A 19,141-nucleotide genomic window follows, 5' to 3' on the forward strand; every position below is an offset into this window, starting at 1 on the left:
GCCTAATTTATTAAGTTTTTCCGTTTAAAAAAAAATTGTAAAAACAATTGATATTCATAAGCTTATATCCAAACGTTGATAAAAATAGTGAATTGACACTGTTAAAAAATCCCAAAGCAAATAACAGTAGTATGAAATAATAAGGATTTCGTTTTTTGAGGTCATAGGGTCGCCGTAACTTATGAAAGTTGGACGTAAGTTTCGTATCTGTCGACAAAATTTATTATTTATTAAATAAACTTCGAAAGTGGTGGTTGACTCTCTCAAAACTTAATTATTGACTTGGAAATTTTAAAGAGAAATAATTTTAAAGCATATAATAAGACCTGCATGAGGTTTTAAATTACAAATAGGTTTACAACGCATATTATAATGTTATCTCAATAAATAAATCTGCTCTTATCCCATTTTCGGGTTCGCCGCGGTGTCTGTTTATAATATTGCATGAAAAATGATTCGCCAGTCTCCCAGCTAGCTGCTTGTCTGACATTAACGCCTCCTTAGAACAGTCCTTGTATCATTGCTGACACGTAACCGTTTTTGCTATTGATATCGACCAAATCAATGATTCTAATATTCCTTAATCAGCTCTCACGACAAGTACTTGTTGGCTATGGTTGGATAATTATTTTTTGTTTTTACTTTAACTAAATGCTAAAGGCCATACGATACGACAATGATTCTAAAGTCGAATCTTGCTCCAGTTCGGCGAAACGACCGTTTGGCGCCACTGGCTCCGTTAGATTTATTTTTGTTTAATATATTTTAATCCAATAATAAGTGTGTCACAATCTCTTTATGAGAGACAACATTCGTTTTATCTTTCGAAATTCTACTGTTTATATTAAGAATGACTAGTAATAAAACAGTTGATTTTGAAATGGTCACCTATTTTTATTTTCTTCATTCTTCTTGATTAAAATCAATTCTAAACAGAATCTGGACTATTTGCTCGATCAGTTTCGCAGTGACCTCTTGTTCTAGAAAGTTCAAATTCGTTACGCTTCACAACAATGATAAATAGAATAATCATTTTACGTTTAAGTACCGAACAGTCTTCTCAAAAATGAATTTGTGCCAATGAATAAAAAATACCTAACGGATTGCGCAAAGCAATCCTGTCAAGTTAAATTTTAATATTACATTATATATGTAAACGGCACAGATATACAGGTATATAAAGCGACTTTCCGCATAATATTTTATCAGACTTTTGTTGAAAGTATTTAAATATTATTAAAGTCAATAAAAAAAAATAAAAAAGGTAATCCAAGAGTTTATTCTGTCACAAAAAATTAGAGCGTAATCGTTAATTTGTTTTAGACCTAGACAGTGTTTCTGCGACACACCTATAAATTGTGGACAGCTGGATATGTGCTATTGCTGATTTTATTTCCACTAAAAACAAAAGCTTTTGTATAGATTCAGCATATTGATCAGACTAGCAGGCTTACGTGAATCCACAATAAATAAATAAACGACCTAGTATAGTATAAATCTTTTTATTTTATTATACCAGAATGTGAAAAACATTTATAAATAAAAGTGGGCAAAGGCCCACCATTCCAACTCGTAACTCTAGCGCGTATTGATGAAACACAAATAATAGACTCATTTGACACATACAGATTTTTCTCATAACGTTTTCCTTTATCGTCGACCAAGACATGATTTACAAACACAAAGTTCGTCAAAAACTCGGCTACCTTTGCCTTTGCCTTTGATTCTCTACACGGTCATCTCGATTCGTATTTATAAATATTATTATCAAATGTACTTATAGATAATATTTATTTTGTTATTGCTAAGTATTTTCTGTTAACCACTTTGTGCTAATGATTGTAAACATCTCATTCTAAATATAGTAATTAGTAAATGTCTTATATTTACTAATCATTACTCGCTACAAAACATTAGTATCAAGTAAACAATATTTGGAAGGTTTCTTGTGAACTAGCATTATATGTCATAAAAATTATGCAGCCGCTGTTCAAGCTATGTTTTATGCAAGAAGTACTTTTGCTAGATCATACGCGGAGGACGTATTGTCTTCTTAAAAGATAAGGTCAGGGCTTTATCCCAGGCGCGATTTTCATGACGCAAGCGTTCCGGAATTCAACCTTAACATTGCTTCTGATGAGCGTACTATAGACGTCGATTTAAATATAACTTCGCATCTGTGCGAGTGCGGCCGAAATACGGTACCATGGACCAACGCTTAGCCTTCTTTCGACTATCGTAACTACCACACTGACTCATAAGACGTAGTACTTTAAATGTAATAGAAGCTTACGGATATGCATTAAACTCGCACAACCTAATTAATAGGACCCGAGCTTAGCATCATAGAGATAAGCTTAAAAGCTTATCAACGCTTACGTTGAAAGATAATTGAAATGCCGATGTTTATATACGCAATATATATCTTTTATCAAAAACTATACACCATGCAATGAATACTAACTCTTTTCGTGTGACTGACTATATTGTGATTATCGATTTTTTCCTACGAACGATTCACTGACACGTGATAAAGAGGCAAAAACTTTTGTGCTTGTACTTTCACCGCTGCTACAGCTGGTGATCCTTGCGCGAGCCAGTGTACTTACAGGTACAAGGAACGTACCACCTTACAAGAATATATAGTGTTAAATCGTTATAATTTTATTATTCTAAAGAGAAACTAGCACCAGTTAGGTTTAATTTACGGAACCATGGAAAAATAATACGTATATTGTAATATTTTACTAAAACTGTTTGAGCGTGTACTTTTTACAAAACATTCCTCAGCAGATATTAAGGTATCTCTTACCTTCTTTTAAAAAAAGAATGTGATTGTAAATTCTTGATTTCTTTTCCTGTACTATATAGCCCCGCTCGTTTAACTTTAGTCATTACACAATAAAGTTTATGAAAGCAAAAATGTTGCTTGCTTTTGATGCGACTATTTTTGTATGTATCGGGAGTACGTAGATACACACAAGGGCTATGCTGATGGCTTTATGAAATCCGAGCCTTAATTAATTGAACAGAATATTGCTCCGTCATATACGCCCTAGCAATTTAAATACATGGAAACGCATTCAGCGGTTTGAGTCTAAGCTTCCATTTGGCAGAAATTATTTAAAATTTTTGTTCACTTTGCTCGAACGGCACCGAATGAATATGAATATTCGTTATTTTAGTCGACAGCAAAATAGAACAGTTATTCTCAATTTGCATGTTTTCGTGATTGTAAACCGATTTTGGTACTTTAGTGACCTTTTTGAAATTCAAAGAAATTTATAGTTCTATTTTCTAAATATGGAAATGTTACTTGCTTCCTGTAAATACATTTAGTCACAGGGCTTACTTCCACTTGATATGTTAATTTATTTAAGTTCGTATCATGTGTTAATGCGGACCACTCGACTTGGCTTTAAATCGTGTTGCGTGCAGACAGCATAATACAGTTAAATGGTCTCTAGTCCCATAGGCTTTGCATTGTAGTCAGTATTATTACTATTCAAATGAACTTTTAAAGTAGCCTGTTAATGTCTCACTGCTGAGCAAAGAATTCCTCTCAATTTTGAGAAAGTTTCCATTTTACTCCAGCACACAGATTGGATTGGGATAAAAGTTGCGGCTTTACATCCGCCACTTGCATTGATGAATTCATTGCCGCTCTATCCGGGTTAGAACTAAATGGGGACTGCACAAATATAGAAGCCGATACTTCTATTCGGCGTCACGTATAAATGAATGAAACCGATGTATTTTTATTTACCAAAAAATATGAATGTTATGGGCAACTAGAATATCTACTTGTAATGATTATGACAATCAGTCAAGATATTGGAATTTATCAAATGATGATTGCTTATCTTAATATTCTTTACAATTTTGGCGATGAGTAAATGTAAAGTTGAAAACGGTATCAAATATTTGTCATTATTTTTCGAATTGTTAAATCCCGCTATATAATAGTTTAAATGATTCCGACGTTGTGTGAACTCTTGTTAATAGTTTGAAAGTTTCATTTAAAATTTTCGTTATACGTTTTAACTTTGTAAATTAATTAATATGATGAACTACGCTTCCTCGGCGTCCATATGTTTATGTGATTTAACGTGTCATTTTTTTTTACTCCTAAAAGCATTAACTAATATATTTAGACTAAGACACACAACATGGATCAAGTTAACGGTTGAAGTAAATAAAAAGGCGCGTTAAAATAAAAAAAATACTCAAGACCCACATAGCGCCTACTAATGCGCCTCTACATTACGGACTATGTCATATCCAAGATAAATAAAATCGTTTAAATAAATCACTATTTTTATTTAGAAAACTAGTATATAAATTTAATAACATACACATTTCTCTATAAGAATATCTGTGTCGTTGCATAAAGGTTTCACCGCACTGCGGCGGATCCAAAAAAGGGGTTAGTAAACTTGAAAAGCAGGTAAATAAGTCACTAAAATGTCAATAAATCACTGTGTCACTTAAACCAGTAATTGTGATGACGAAACCTTCTTATTGAGCGTTTTCCTATTTCTGTCAGATGTTCGTGATATCAAAAAGTTTATAGTAGGTATACCGTAACAATTATCATTATGATTACAGAAAAGTTTCTTTATTAGAAAACATTTTTATTTATTTATTGAACACATATAGAAATATTGATGCACAAACCAAACATTGATGTATAGGTATTAGACGTATAAATATTTACTTCCCTTATTTAAAGTAAGAGCCAAAAATCTGTTTTTTTAAATGGCGCTGGTGATGCCTCTTACAAACCGACTTCATCATAGGGTGTCAATATTTTTGTAAGATTTCCTTGGGAGAACTCTAGACGCCTAAAATCGATAGTAAAGTTTTTATAATTTTATACTTATGTTTGGTATTACTAACCTTATAAATTTTATAAATTTCTGTGCACTCTACTAACATTGTTATTTTTTGTTGACAGAAGCTTCGTCGTCGGAGCCCGGTGTAAGTGCTAATGCCGCAAGTCCTGGCAAACACAGGAAGGGAATTATTCCGTAAGTGCATATTTTACTATACCACTTCTGATGCTGTCGCTCATGAATAATAGTAGTTCACTTTTAATAGTTTTAACATAAAAATTACATTTATAATGTTTCAAATATACCTGTAACAAAATCAATGTTATGTATATGTGGATGATGCTTTTCGTAAACGATAAATTTACGTGAAAGTGCTACATAGAAAACATTACTCATCTAAAGTAAGGATTTCCGGTTAAAACAATAATGTTATCAGCCTTGTGTTTCGGTCTCGTTTCCCATTAGTCACATTTTATCTTGGTTCATGTTACTCTTCGGAGTCAGCGTCCCGAGATGAAGCGAATACTCGGGACACAAATTGTTCGACATATAACAATTTATGCAATATGAGTGCAGTTGTTTGTCGAACAACAAACAAGCTATCTGATCTAAGAAATAATAGGAGACATTCCTTTGTTTTCTTTTCTCTCTCACACGCGTTTTATTATTTGAATCTACAAAGTGTGAAGTCTTCAGCTATTTCATAGATAAGAATATAGCGGGTTTTACGTGCAACTGCCATGCAAATGAAACATTACGTTAATAGTAATTCAACAACTTATACATGAAGAAACAAACGCTTCTATTATTAATAGTGTAACATGATTTATATAAAAAAAAAGTAACTTTTCTTTTCTATGTTGACGAAAAATGAAACAAATCATTGAAGATTAGTCGTTTAATCCCTCGTTCATTACGTCCCTTACGCCTCTAGGCGTATGGACGCGTGATATCACATACGTTATATTCTCACACCCGACAACGGTGGCGTCCTAAGCCTAGTGACCAGCTTCACAATACATCCTTGTGGCAGAGTTTTATCCTGACCGACTGACCTTTGACTCCCAAAATTAGCCTTCAGTTTCACCCTTCCAATTCATTACCACTGTCAAAGCTTGTATGGCCAACGTTATACGCACAACGAAAATAGTAATATATAATCGTTATAATTATTGGCAATATATTTTTGGTATGAAATGATTACAAGCAGTGGCGCAGGTTTAAAATGTCGTTAAAGTAATAGAGTTAGTGAAGTATCGTTCCCAGCCTATAAGAATAGGAAGGGAGCACTCAAGAATCCTCTGTCTATTTATTGTTTCATCCTGTCGTTATCACCGTGTATCGGGTACACAATAATATATACTCACTGCTTTGTCTTTCAAAGCGTGAGAACGTTATCGTAAAAAGGAGAAGTAAGGACAAACTATATACCATATGTATTATATATTTATATGGGTGTGTTTTCTCTTATAAACAATTTTACATCTTAGAGGAACACGAATCCGACGATGTATTCTCCATCGTATCTGGGTCATCTTGATATATTATATACGTATTTTCAAATATTTTTAGGATGTATTAAAACTATAGCAAAACATTGAGATGTTTATTCTAACCAACCTGCATCGCTGATAAACTTCTGCCTAACTAAATTGCAACTTAAAACGTATATGTAATTATCATACACTAAAAACTATCCTTGTAAGCGAAGTTGGGCCCGGGAGAAATAATAGTATTGTTTGCAATAAAGGATATTGTTTTAATTACTGAAAAGCTGAGTATATTGCAAATATTATTCATTTGTAATATGATCTACTTTCAGCTCCTGTTGGTAACTGTGAATCCTTTAAAATATTAACTCGGTATTAATAGACTAGCGTACCTGGATTAAACGGATTGTAGCAACGCTTTAACTAAGTAATTGGAAGCCTGATGGAAGTCGGTAAAACTAAATATTGTTTTTTTTTTAATATTATGAAATACCACTTCGTATATACTCTATGCAACTTGTATATATTTGAATCGCATTTATTTAACTAACTTAGCAAAAAGTAAATATTTATTTCAGAGTATCTTGTAGTATTCGTAATACGATGTGTTGCAGTAGTATTCCATAAAATAATTTGTTTTGAATCGATCTTTTACGTTGGTTTCGATTATTGTTTAATCTTATCGGTTTCAGTATCAGTATTTGCTAAGTAATATAATTTAATCAAGCATAGTGATAAGTATTAATGACGTGATTTATTGTAATAAGAACACGGTATCCGCTCTTCAGTGGATGCGTCATGGGAGTGAACGTTTGGTTGCATTATGAATTTGGCGATGGGCCCAGTGCGCGCGGCGCGGGCGACGCGGCGGCGTGCACCAGAGACGTGCGCGCTCGGTTCTAGCCCGCCTGGCCGTGCTCGCCGCTCGCTCCCCGTGTATCGCGCTCTCGTCGTTGTTAATGTTTTGCGACGCGCTTCCTGTCACCTACCGACCAATAGATTACAAAATTATCGCCGTAATCTTACCGATATTACTCGTCCCTCTTCGTCCCCGACTTGTTCGTCTACTCTTTACGCTACGAATTTGTGATAACAATGTTTGCACCAATGGAGTGATACTATTTGTATGTCGGTTTTTAGTGAACTAAACGCAGTAGACTTGCGAACGTGATTGTCTGTGATGTGTGCTATGTTAAATCAATATAAGGATGTGGAGTCAAATTGTTTTCTCCAAGTGAGTTCATTGGTACCATTTTAGTAAATAAAAATAAAAGGATGTCGTTGATTTCAACATTTTTATGTTTTGTTATAATCGAGAAGTCGCTGATCTAGCCATCTTTTCCCTGAGCCATTCCTTTTGTTTTGTTTTTTATGGACGATATAATCAAGATTCCTAAATGATGTATTTCTGAAGAAAATGATGGTCGTAATGGAAAAAATAAAGATAGTTTATACGTTATCTCGACTTAAGGACTTGTGTAATATATGACGTATGCATTCAGAAAAACAAGTCTTTCTTTATGTTATATACTCTACTCGATAAGTATCTAAATTGATCTTTATTTTGTTTTAGTTATATTACTTCATATAATTGGGAATTAATAAAAAAAATGTAAGGTTATTTTCGAAATTCTGCTTGACATGTTTACCAGGCGCTTCATCGCCGTTAAGCGTTGATAATAGCGATTTCCACTCTACGAGAAAGCGTTGTGAGATGTGTTCCATTTTTAAAATGGTAATTACGTTTTATATGAGAATTATGGCATTTGCAAATCTACTTTTGTTAAAGTAGAACTACAGCGTAAAACGGACCAACATATTAGATATTGTTTATGAAATTAGCAGTTGTAAAACCTAAACCTAATAATGTTGGCAACGTGTCCATTCCCGTGCTGGGAAAAGCACATGGAGACATTGATCCCGAACCGGCTGCACACTTAATCGTGGTGTCGTATTTGCCTTACCATAGACTTAACAGAGTCTAGTCTCCTTAGAGAATGGCCACCTGCCTATCTGGAGATCATCATTCTTGATACAAGTTGAAGTTATACTTTCTAAATAAGAATATTATTCACCTACATACATATGGTGCGGAGTATCCACACTTACTGGGGTAGGTTTGCTCTGATAGATGTGTTAAGATATTTTAGTTTAATTAATGTAATATTAATAATTGATATTGAACTACGCACGGGAATTGTCTTTTTATCTTATCGATGTTCTTAATCTGTCCACTTATCAATTGACATCGACTATATGCTAAATAAAATAAATATATCCCTATATATTTCATGAACCCCTTACAATAAACGCTGTAAAGAGATTGTATAGTTGCACAGTACTCTTTCTTATTCTTTCGAATGCCAAATTAATAATGATAGAAAGAGAGAAAAGAAAAAATAATTCATTAAATTATTCCCGCTTTGTATCGTCTGTCTATATAGGTTAATATATAATATATAAAACTTTTTTGTATAAGAATAAAATTTTTATTGAATTTCTCATACGTTTATCGATGTTTGATATCAATGAAATATTATTTAAATAGTGAATAGTGGAGAAAGGAATTTTCATTACGACCTGTGGATACGATGAAGACATGTTCGAGGGTTTATTGCATGCGTGCGCTAATAGTATATAGAATTTATATATTATAAAATTCAACCCGTACATTTAATATAATTAAATATAAGTAATTGCATTAATTCTAAAACTGTAAAAAGAAAATAAGGAAACACCGTGAATTGGCCTAGTTTCCATTTCATAATAATTAAAATGACTTTAACACATTACGTAGGAGCTGATAACGTTGATCTCAAGGCCCGCAGTGCCTACCCAATGAACGACACAGAAAGAGGCCACCTTTATGTATCTTTTAAGACGTTATATCTTCATAGTTTCACTTTTTAAATTTTACGAGCTTGAATGCGACGTGTTTTTCAATTTCATACAAAAATAAAGTAAAATAATCTCGTAATTTATATACTATGAAATTAGTGGCAAGAAACTCGGCTTCAACTTGTGTGGCTTAATATTATGTAGTGTGTACCTAAACTAAGTTTCTCAGAAGTCGGGAAGTCACCTCTTCACAGTTTGTAAGACTCACGAAACAAGTACGTACCGGTGTGGATGCCTCAGACGAACATGCCCTTGGATATAGTGGGATATTAGTTACTTGTATTGTCTCTTGCTCGCTTAAAGAGTAAGAAGATACTTACACCCTTACCGAGAAACGGTTTTAGCGGTTGTAGGTATATAATATGTTATAACAGACACGCAATACTTTGTCTTCTTCAGTCGAATGTCAAATTACTGATGACAGAAAGAGAGAATGAGGTGTGTAATTTAACTATTTTATTTGACGACTTATCGTTGTAATAATAATCAGTAGTAACATACTGGCAGTTATTTTTTATTTTATCATAAGTGTACTTTATTATTTTAATATAAAAATAACTTTCTTGTGTGTTAATTCACGTTTTGTTTATATTTGTTAGTGACCTACCAAACATAAGATACTCAATTAAAAAATAGCTCGTGTTGTATTCATGTTAACAAGTTCAAATCCTGAAGAATCGAGAAGCTCAGACAGTACAGATTTCGGAAATAGCCAGTGTTACACTCTCGTACGCCGTCAGTCGAATCTTGGATAATAGGAATGAGGGAATAGAGGCCGCATCAGTGTTTTCTCACGCACTTGTACATTATGTGCAGTTTGATTGTCTTTGTAATGGCCGCCGCAGATATTTACATACATTTCTGGAAAGTAAAATAGACAAATTGGGCGAAATGGTCTTCATGTAGTAGTAAATATTCTATATATTTGAAGTGTAGTTCTAGACGAAAATTCTAATAACTAATGTAAAATAAATATTATTTCTCCACAAAGTGGCTTTGTAATGAGATAAAGTGTTGAGAACCAATCCGAGTGATGCGGTTAATGTATAAAATTACGTTCATGTATTTTGAGTAAATAAATCCAACTAGCCGCCCGCCACGTCGTCTCTCGGGCTATTATAAATCTCCCATTATTTCTTATGTACAATATAAAGCATCTCTCTGAAACTATTCGATAGAAATATATATATAAATGCGCAAAATGTAGTTTCTGTCTATCAGTTATAGTTTAAGCGTTCGTGAAAAAAGCGCTCGAGCATCGCAGTCTGTCAATTTGAAATCTATTGAACGTGAAAGCCCTATTTCAATGAGATTACTGAACGAGTTTTCCATGGTTCCGGCTTTTAAATAAAACATGGTTCCTACTTTATAAAAGTAGTTCAAAACTCGATTTTTTGCTTAGAATATTTTCTGCTAGTATTTATTCAATTGACATACAACAATTTGTTTATTTGACGAGTGTAATATTTTCAAATTTATTAAGCTTATAATTAGATATATTTTCATTTAGAGTTCACAATTTATCTTCTATATGTATGTAGCTCCGTTGATACTTCGCCCTCTTTCGCAAAGCTAAGCGTGCGGGCAATAACATTATAAAGTAAACTTGTTGTTATTATATTTTTTATATATCTATTGTATTTAGTGTTACTTGCTATTCGTAGGTATATAATTTCTATGCAGACTTGCTAAGCAACACCTTGTTTCAGAAGAAGGTGGATACCACGACCTAGCAAGTCGCAGGCAAAGGGCGAGAAGACACCAGGCGGCGCTAAATCTCCTGCTTCTGCCGAAAAGCCTTCCTTGAAGAAAGTGCCATCTGAAAAGAAACTCAAGGTGTTGTGCTAGTAGTTCAAATACATGCTCGTACGAAATGACAATATATGGTCATAATCGTAAACCCGATATAATGTAGCTAACAGGGTGGTAAAGTCGAGTGTTTGTCGGTTACTGACCCTGCTGTAGTATAAACTATATAAGAATAAATATTAGTATCTATGGACGATCAACACCGTATTTTTTACTATATGTTTGAGTAACGAGAACACTTAAACCGATATGATACAAAGCGTTCGCTAATGCATAAAACTATGTCAACAATGCCGATTTAACGATCCTTTATATTGATGATTTTAGTGTCATGCTATCATGTGTATATATATTTTTACTATAGATAATTCAATTATTTTTTAAAGACATTTGATCGGTTATCTATCATAAATAGGAGATCCTTGATGCAGATTGAGGACATGCTTGTCTAGGATTATCAGGAATATCAGGCACGTGCTTACCTAAAACTCAATCAATCAATAGAACATACATAGTATTAAATACAACTGGAATATTTTTTTAAGTCCAGTGCGTATCGTAACAGTATTCAATCTTTATTTAGTTGCGTGTCTGAGCTATTCAAACGCACACATTATGAGTATATTATTCATGTTGATTTTTCTATGTTTACGTAATACCGTGTGTGTGTGTGTGTGTGTGTGTAGCTACCATACGCTGAAAATGCGCGCGTAGAAGATGGCGAAGGCAGCGCGGCCGCGCTCGACGATGCGGAGGACGACGCACCCGACCTTGAACTGCCGCCGCCCATGAAACCGATACAGGTTAGTGTTACCACTCACTTGTGTTGAAAATAGAAACAATTCTTTTCCAAACTGAACATCAAGAATTTTACACTCTAATGTTTTATTAGGTATAAGATAAGATCCCCGTTACATTATCACTGGTAATGTTAGGCAGTAAGTAATTTCATGCTTGACAATACAACACGTACTTACTTAAAAAAACCTAATTCAAACTTGTGAATAAATAAATAAATGCATATTATAAGTAAACAAAAACGTTATCACCAAAAAATGTCCTTAAGACATTTTACGATAAGTCTCCTTTTAGTGTTCAAGGCAAACTTTCTTTAGCCAGGCTAACAATAAGTAGCAACCTTTGTTTAATGCTTAAACCTTCACACACATCATGAGAACGTTTCGATTACCGTTTCGAACTACAGTTTTTGTTTTCGAGTATTCGTCACTAAATATACAAAAATATGTAAGTTTTAATTTGTGGAATAACAGACTCTCCAGGCATAATACGTCATTGTACTCGGACCTCGGCATTCTAGGAATGTACTGAATTTATACTATTCAACGAACGACATGGCTTTCGGCTGTTGTAAGGCGATAAGCGTAATTATCCATATTCCTAAACTGCTTTACTGGTTATAATTTGTACTATTTATTATTAAACAATTATTTTATAACAATTTTAATACTAAAGATTTTTTATGGTAATAATTTAAAAGTGAAGTGTAAATTCGCATCATGCCGAAAGTCCTCTTAAATAAAATTCATGCAACAGGTGGTGTATACCCCATACACATGGCAAGATGAAATCCGCCACATGCACAGTATTCCACGGCATTTCCTTCAACATCGAGTACTTAATGTTTTATAGGCACAAAACTCAGTACTGTCAGGATTGGAACTCGCTACGACGATTAAGATGACGTAATACTTCTCTACAAGCCCATGCCGTGATTTTAGATTTAAAGGATTTTCTAATCAGGAATATTTGCTTCTGACATAAGGCATTAGTGTATGAAACATGCCATTTGTCAGAGTTTACAGGTGAATCGAACCCTTAGGTTAAAAATTAATATTAAGGTTTATTTTTTGTATATATACAAAAACCATAGTTCTTAAATAAAAGTAAGGATTATGAGTTCTTGGCATAATTACCTTATACTCATAATATAATTATCCATCATATAATATAATTACACGAAAATTTAAAATTATTCAAAACTTTATTATATATAAGTAAGTTCTCCAGTACCTTATACTATTAATAATAAGTGCCATAGTTCACCCTGATTTCGAATGAATGAAGAAAAAAGTAGTAACTAATCAGTACAGCTACATTAACGTGAAAGTGACGTAACGTAAACGTTACAGTAAACGATAAAAGTGAGAAACGCGTTAGTGGTGTTGCATTCTAATTTATGGTGATTGGAATGTATGATTGTATCCTATGAAATGACCACGTGTCATGAGTTGCTTGTAAAATGACGAACAGGAACTAATATAAATACGTTGTTAGGACAATAATAATCAGAGGAACAGGATAATTCGAAAAATGTAATTATTAGACGAGTTTCAATTCGATTTGTTTTTTTTTTTATTATTATTATCATATGGCTATATTGGTTTAGCATGACGCAGTTTTGTCCATATAAAATAATATTCTTCTGTGATTTAACATCAGAAATAAGCGAATCAATCAATCTCAACAACCAAAAGGCTATAACTCCTTTTAAAAACATAGAAAACCTTATCATAAGCTAGATTGACAGATCTACCGAAGATTTTTCAATGTTCAAGTTCTTTATTAAAAATAAGGTGAGATTATGTTTACTCCATAAAATCAAAAGTGTAGATCATAACATTATTTAAACGTAAAAATCACTGTAAATGAATTAAAAACTAGCTAACTATCACGCATTTTAAGATTTGTTTATATTTGGTATCATTCGAAAGGGCAACGCAACGTTGAGTAGAATAATCCATCAATTTAAAAACTGACTATGAAATTCAAAAACTCTTCTTACTACGTAAATTCTAAATATACAAAAATATAATTTGCAATAATATCAAGTCCCAACAATTAAGCAAGAAACGCTTTATTTTTGTCACAAATGTTCTATTTTTACGAAAGTTTGTGATGAAACTAAATATACGATTTAAACGAACTTGCGTAATATGAATGAATGGCGTCCCTTAGCTATAAATTACTATGATTTCCTGGCGCCAAACGAGAAATCGCTCTATTCAATTACATCAAACATGAACGTCTTGTTAGGTCGAATAAAAGCGCCTCAATATACACGAGTATATACGTTCGGATTGCCGATACACTTGCTTTCTCGCCCGAGTAGACAATCGACGCAGATGCGATCATACACCGATATATCTGTGCTCCTATAGTTTGAGGCAACTATGTCGTATGAAAATTAAGTATTTTGACTTCAATAAACATCAACATATGATATTTTAGTCCTAGATTATAAAAACGATACGTAGTTATAAGTATATCTATTTATATCGACCATGGCGAGTCATACGTTGAAGGTCTTTTTGCATGATACATGCCGTGTCGAAATCGAATCACTTAAATTAGTCTTTTATTAAGCTAATCTCTTAACTGTGTTATTTCAACAGAGAATGTTTCGACTGATAGAATGATGTATTATGTGACAGGATCCGCAAGCGGTGTTGCAACAGGCGCCCATCCCCGCGACCGCCACCACCGCGCCCGCCGCCCGGGTCAGTATACACCCCACGCTATCTCTTCCTCTCTGCCACTTCATTCGTTCAAATAAAATTACTTCAAAATATTCTACTCAAAACTATTTATGCTCTCTTTCTTAACTTGTAACTAACAAACGAGGGTGCGAGTAGGTGCTTGAGAACACCTGGGTTATATATTGGTAACATTTTCAGAACTCATTGGCAATGGACGCGCTGGATTCTAACGGTGGTCCCGCCGATATCGCCGAAATAGAACAAATAGTCAAGGAAAAAATGGTTCGATTCAAGTCAAAGCATGTAGTGTGCATGATTTTCCCGTTAATTGTGATTTCGTTCGAGAATAACCGTAATTATTCTGATATTTATAGGGAAAACGTAGACAAAGTAGGCACGGATTCGCTTATGAATGTCGATGAAAAATAAGAGTATTAAATTCGCCAGTAGTTTAAAACTCCCTAACGAGTTTATGATGCAGTTTTCAGTTCCACCTCGGATGCAGCAGTTTTAATTGGGATCGATAATCGTTGGTTATTAATCGTGTGTTTAATCATGTGTACCCGCGCCGCTTCAGTTGTTATACACCAACGATTTCGTGACCAGTAACGACGATCAATATTGACGAATTGACTTGGATTAATATTACATTATATGATAATAATTCAATTGTATTTGATTACCTGTGTCATTTAAACTAAGCAGAACCGATAAGAAATTACGATCCCAACCGGTGGTAACTTTTAATTTAAATGAATCTTGTAAAATGATGATACAAAAAGGCCTCGTAGAGCCTACTTGAATAAAGTACATTTTCAGTTGTTTAAAAATTTAATTGAAGTTTTTGAATTAATTAAACGCATTTATCTGAAGGATAATAATGGATTAGATGTTAGAGTTTTTGGTATTTTTAATTAAATTATTTTGTAATATAGGTCGTATTTGAAGCGTGTTTGTGTGTTTCGGCGCGTTTGTGTATGTACAGTACAGGCTTCATTTCAGGCATCTTTATTTAAATGCATGACTATTGCTTTGGTAGTTGTTTTTCTTGACCGCTTCGTATTTTTGTCCTGTTAGAAATCCTGCTTATGTGAAGTAGGATGCAATAGCAATTTCTAAATAATGTTACAAGGCGATGAATTACATTTGAAAGCTTCTATTTTTTGTTTTACGTTATATTATTTATTTGAGTTAATTAAGCACTTATTTGTTCGGGTTTTTAAATGTTTTTTTTTTTTTTTTAACAAATATAGCCAAGGCCTCTATTTGTATTTTTGTCGATTAACATAAATACATGTTAATATGTGAAAACGCAGGAGCAGCACGGTGGGGGCGGCACGGGTCCGGCGCGCGGGGCGGACGGGGCCGCGGGGGAGGAAGAGGAGGCGGCCAGTGCCGACTGCATCGAGGCCACGCTCAAGAAACGCGAGTACGTGCTTCGCGAGCTCTACGACACCGAGAAGATATACGTTTCCGACCTGAGCCTCGTCTGCGACGGATACATGAAGCACATGATGGTATCGTATTCGTTCAAGCTCTAACAACGTACTATTAAAATACGTTTACGGGATTCTTGTTAGGCGCTGATTGCGTTGAGCACGTAAGCGTCTCGACTCGATGTGGATGAGGTGATTCAATCTCAAATGGATCATTGGGAATGCCCCGATGGCACTGAATTATTTTAACCTAGTTAACAAATTGCGGTGACACCAAATAAAATAGGATAAGACAAAATGTATGGTACGCCTTAAACATTCTTTATTTTTATGTCCTATATAATAATATTAAATAAATTTATAATGTGAAAAGATGTATACAAAATAAAAGTGTGGATTTATCCTAATAATCTCTTATTAGGACTTATCTACATTTCAAACCAATCTTTGTAAGACTCGAGTAGAAAAGTAACATCCCAGAAAACGTTCAAAATTATTCAATTATAAAATTCAAAAGAGTCGTTAAAGAGCGTTTGTGTGCTAAAGGATATTACAACACTAATGACTTTTTAGTTGACTGCACACCTTGGGAATGAAATGATCGCCTCCAGGCTGTTTCAAACAACTAATATATACTTATCATTGTACCTACATGGAAAATGGTTAAAAAAAATGAAAAAAAATATATCCCGCTGAGTTTCTTTCGCCGGTTCTTCTCAGGTCCGAGGTGCTAAATTCCGAACCGGTGGTAGATTTTTGACAATCAATAAGCAAGTGCAAACACTTCTATATTGAATAAAGATTTTTGACTTTGACTTTGACTTTGACAAGTAACCTGTAACTGTAAAAATGTGTCCCTCTTTTAGGATCCCAATAGCGACCCCCCGATACCCGAAGGTCTTCGCGATCGCCGCCTCCGAATGATCTTCGGAAACATACAAGCAATCTACGAGTGGCATCGCGAGTAAGTAATTTGGCACCATTTAACTATAATAAAATCAGAATCATATGCACCGAAATAACTTTAGTATTTTTTTAAATCCCATATTTTAAACATACAATCTTCAGATCTTTCTTTATGTGTATAAACTAAAATAATATTATCTTAATCGTGGAGAACATCGGTGGTGCCTCTTCGCGCTCCTACGGTTGGTTGATCTAGTACAGTGGATATTTATATTATGTATCGATGATCCAGCATTTGTCGTCTTAAATCATTACTATGCGGTACTGTTGCGAGTCCGATGTTAAACTTGTTCTTTGCTATGGAATCGGGACAGTGTGCTAGCGAACTTAAATTTAGTTATTAATTGTTGAATAAACAAAAAATATATATAAAATTGACTGACCTGGATATTTTAAGAAAGAGTAATACATCGTAACAGAATCATCTAAAATATGATCGAAGCTGATAACAAGAATGTCGTTTGTGCTTCTCTGAGATTTATTAAAAAAACTAATGATATTTTATTTGCGTTTCAACTGTGATTAATGTTTACTCTGCTTTGCATTCTTCGAACAAAAAAATGAACATATTATGATAATGTTCCTGAATCACACAGAACGCTAAGCGAATATTTTATTGCATAATTTGCGAATCTATAAAGTGTTTCATATGTTTGACTCGACTGTTTAATTACACTCATTTACTTGTACAATAAACAATACGAGTGAAACACTCCTCGGCGAATATATGTCTGCTAGCGCCTTCGAGACGATCCAAATGGAACCACGTTAATGGTTTGTGTGAAAGGTACGATAAGTGAACGATACTTGCAGTAAGTTCGTCCGTGAGCTGGAAGGCTGCATCGAGTCTCCCGAACTGCTGGGACCGCTGTTCCGTCGTTTCCTGGAAAAGAAGATGTTCCTCTACGAGGCCTACTGCCGCAACAAACCCGTCTCGGAATACATCGTCTCCGAACATGAACACTACTTCCAAGATCTGCGCCACAAACTGGGACACAAGTTGCAGGTGTGTTACACAGTTTTGTTCGTCAATAAAATTATATGTCATATTGAATTTAAACAAAAACAGCTCATATTAAATTTAAACTCTTATTAGTAGTTCTTGTAAAACTTTCAGGCAAGTTATAATTTAAATGTTTAAATTATATCGACCTAATTTGGCTTTTAAAACATTTGAAGACATCATAGTGATAGCCAACACTACCACAGAATGACAGCTAAAGTTTTTAATTTCAGCTCGGCGATCTTCTGATCAAGCCAATTCAACGCATTCAAAAATATCACCTGCTCGTAAAGAAGATCCTGTCCTACTCTGAAGTGGCCAACGCCGCCCCCAACGTGATCTCGTCCTTGCGCGACGCCGTGCAGTGCACCTCCATCATCCCCAAGAACGCCAACGACATGATGGACGTCGGCCGGCTGCAAGGGTTCGCGGTATGTCCACGAGTTGTTTATATTTAAAACTATATCATATCGTATTATTACTGCGATAAACAATAGTATATAAGACCTGCATGTGCGAAAAATTCCTGCAATTATGCGATTTTTTTTAATTTTGTGCCTTTACGCTGAATTGTATTTATGGCGATTTGAATATATATTTTGCTGCAAAGTTGTTATTGTTTGATCAAACAAAACGGAATTACTAAGCGATTATGCTATGTGCTTATCTGGATTATTAAAAAAAAATTTGTTTGTCGCAATCGAAATAGCTAATTTGTTACCCGGTCGCTATCTTTATACGTGTAAAAAATATATTATATAGCTTCTGAATATTAAATATTTTATAGAGAAATAAAGAAACGAAAACGAAACAAATGGAATATGCCTGCTTTTTATTATTCTTTATTTACTTAAATTAATTCAAAGTAATGTTTATATAGAAAGAAGTCGAATTTGACCGACTCAACAATTATTCAATCGCCAAACAACATTACTCTGTATTGCTGTATTCCGGTTTGAAGGGCGAGTAAGCCAGTAGAGTCCATATTTACCGGGGCAAAACTTAGACAACCTTGTTGGCAGCACTTGAAGGTGATAGGAGTGGGTTCTACTTTTTGTCATCGCAGTGTCGTTGAGCAAAGGTGAACCCTTACCACCAAATGACTCAATCGCTCTCCGGTCTTCCTGATATAATGTACACGCCTTATTTTAATGAGTACACGATATTCATCAAAATATTTTTATTATTGCGATGCAACTGAATACAC

The 19,141-nt window shown here is 34.2% G+C and overlaps 1 protein-coding gene across 3 annotated transcripts in view; it reads left to right on the top strand.

The window, feature by feature from the left end:
* LOC125075988 (triple functional domain protein) overlaps nucleotides 1–19,141 on the top strand; it is a 78,990-nt gene that overhangs the window by 47,050 nt on the left and 12,799 nt on the right. For 2 of the 3 annotated variants that reach the window (XR_007120268.1, XM_047687902.1), the window contains exons 31-39: nucleotides 4,958–5,030; nucleotides 10,936–11,059; nucleotides 11,719–11,835; nucleotides 14,485–14,550; nucleotides 14,728–14,811; nucleotides 15,846–16,046; nucleotides 16,832–16,929; nucleotides 17,745–17,937; nucleotides 18,168–18,365. Coding sequence is in view for 2 of the 3 variants with exons in the window: in XM_047687902.1 (XP_047543858.1) it covers nucleotides 4,958–5,030; nucleotides 10,936–11,059; nucleotides 11,719–11,835; nucleotides 14,485–14,550; nucleotides 14,728–14,811; nucleotides 15,846–16,046; nucleotides 16,832–16,929; nucleotides 17,745–17,937; nucleotides 18,168–18,365 (1,154 nt within the window). In the remaining variant the exon portion in view is untranslated. The remainder of the gene's footprint in view (nucleotides 1–4,957; nucleotides 5,031–10,935; nucleotides 11,060–11,718; nucleotides 11,836–14,484; nucleotides 14,551–14,727; nucleotides 14,812–15,845; nucleotides 16,047–16,831; nucleotides 16,930–17,744; nucleotides 17,938–18,167; nucleotides 18,366–19,141) is intronic. The other variant, XM_047687903.1, reaches the window with a different exon arrangement.

This window comes from Vanessa atalanta, chromosome Z, assembly GCF_905147765.1.
Source record: "Vanessa atalanta chromosome Z, ilVanAtal1.2, whole genome shotgun sequence".
Lineage (NCBI taxonomy): Eukaryota > Metazoa > Arthropoda > Insecta > Lepidoptera > Nymphalidae > Vanessa > Vanessa atalanta.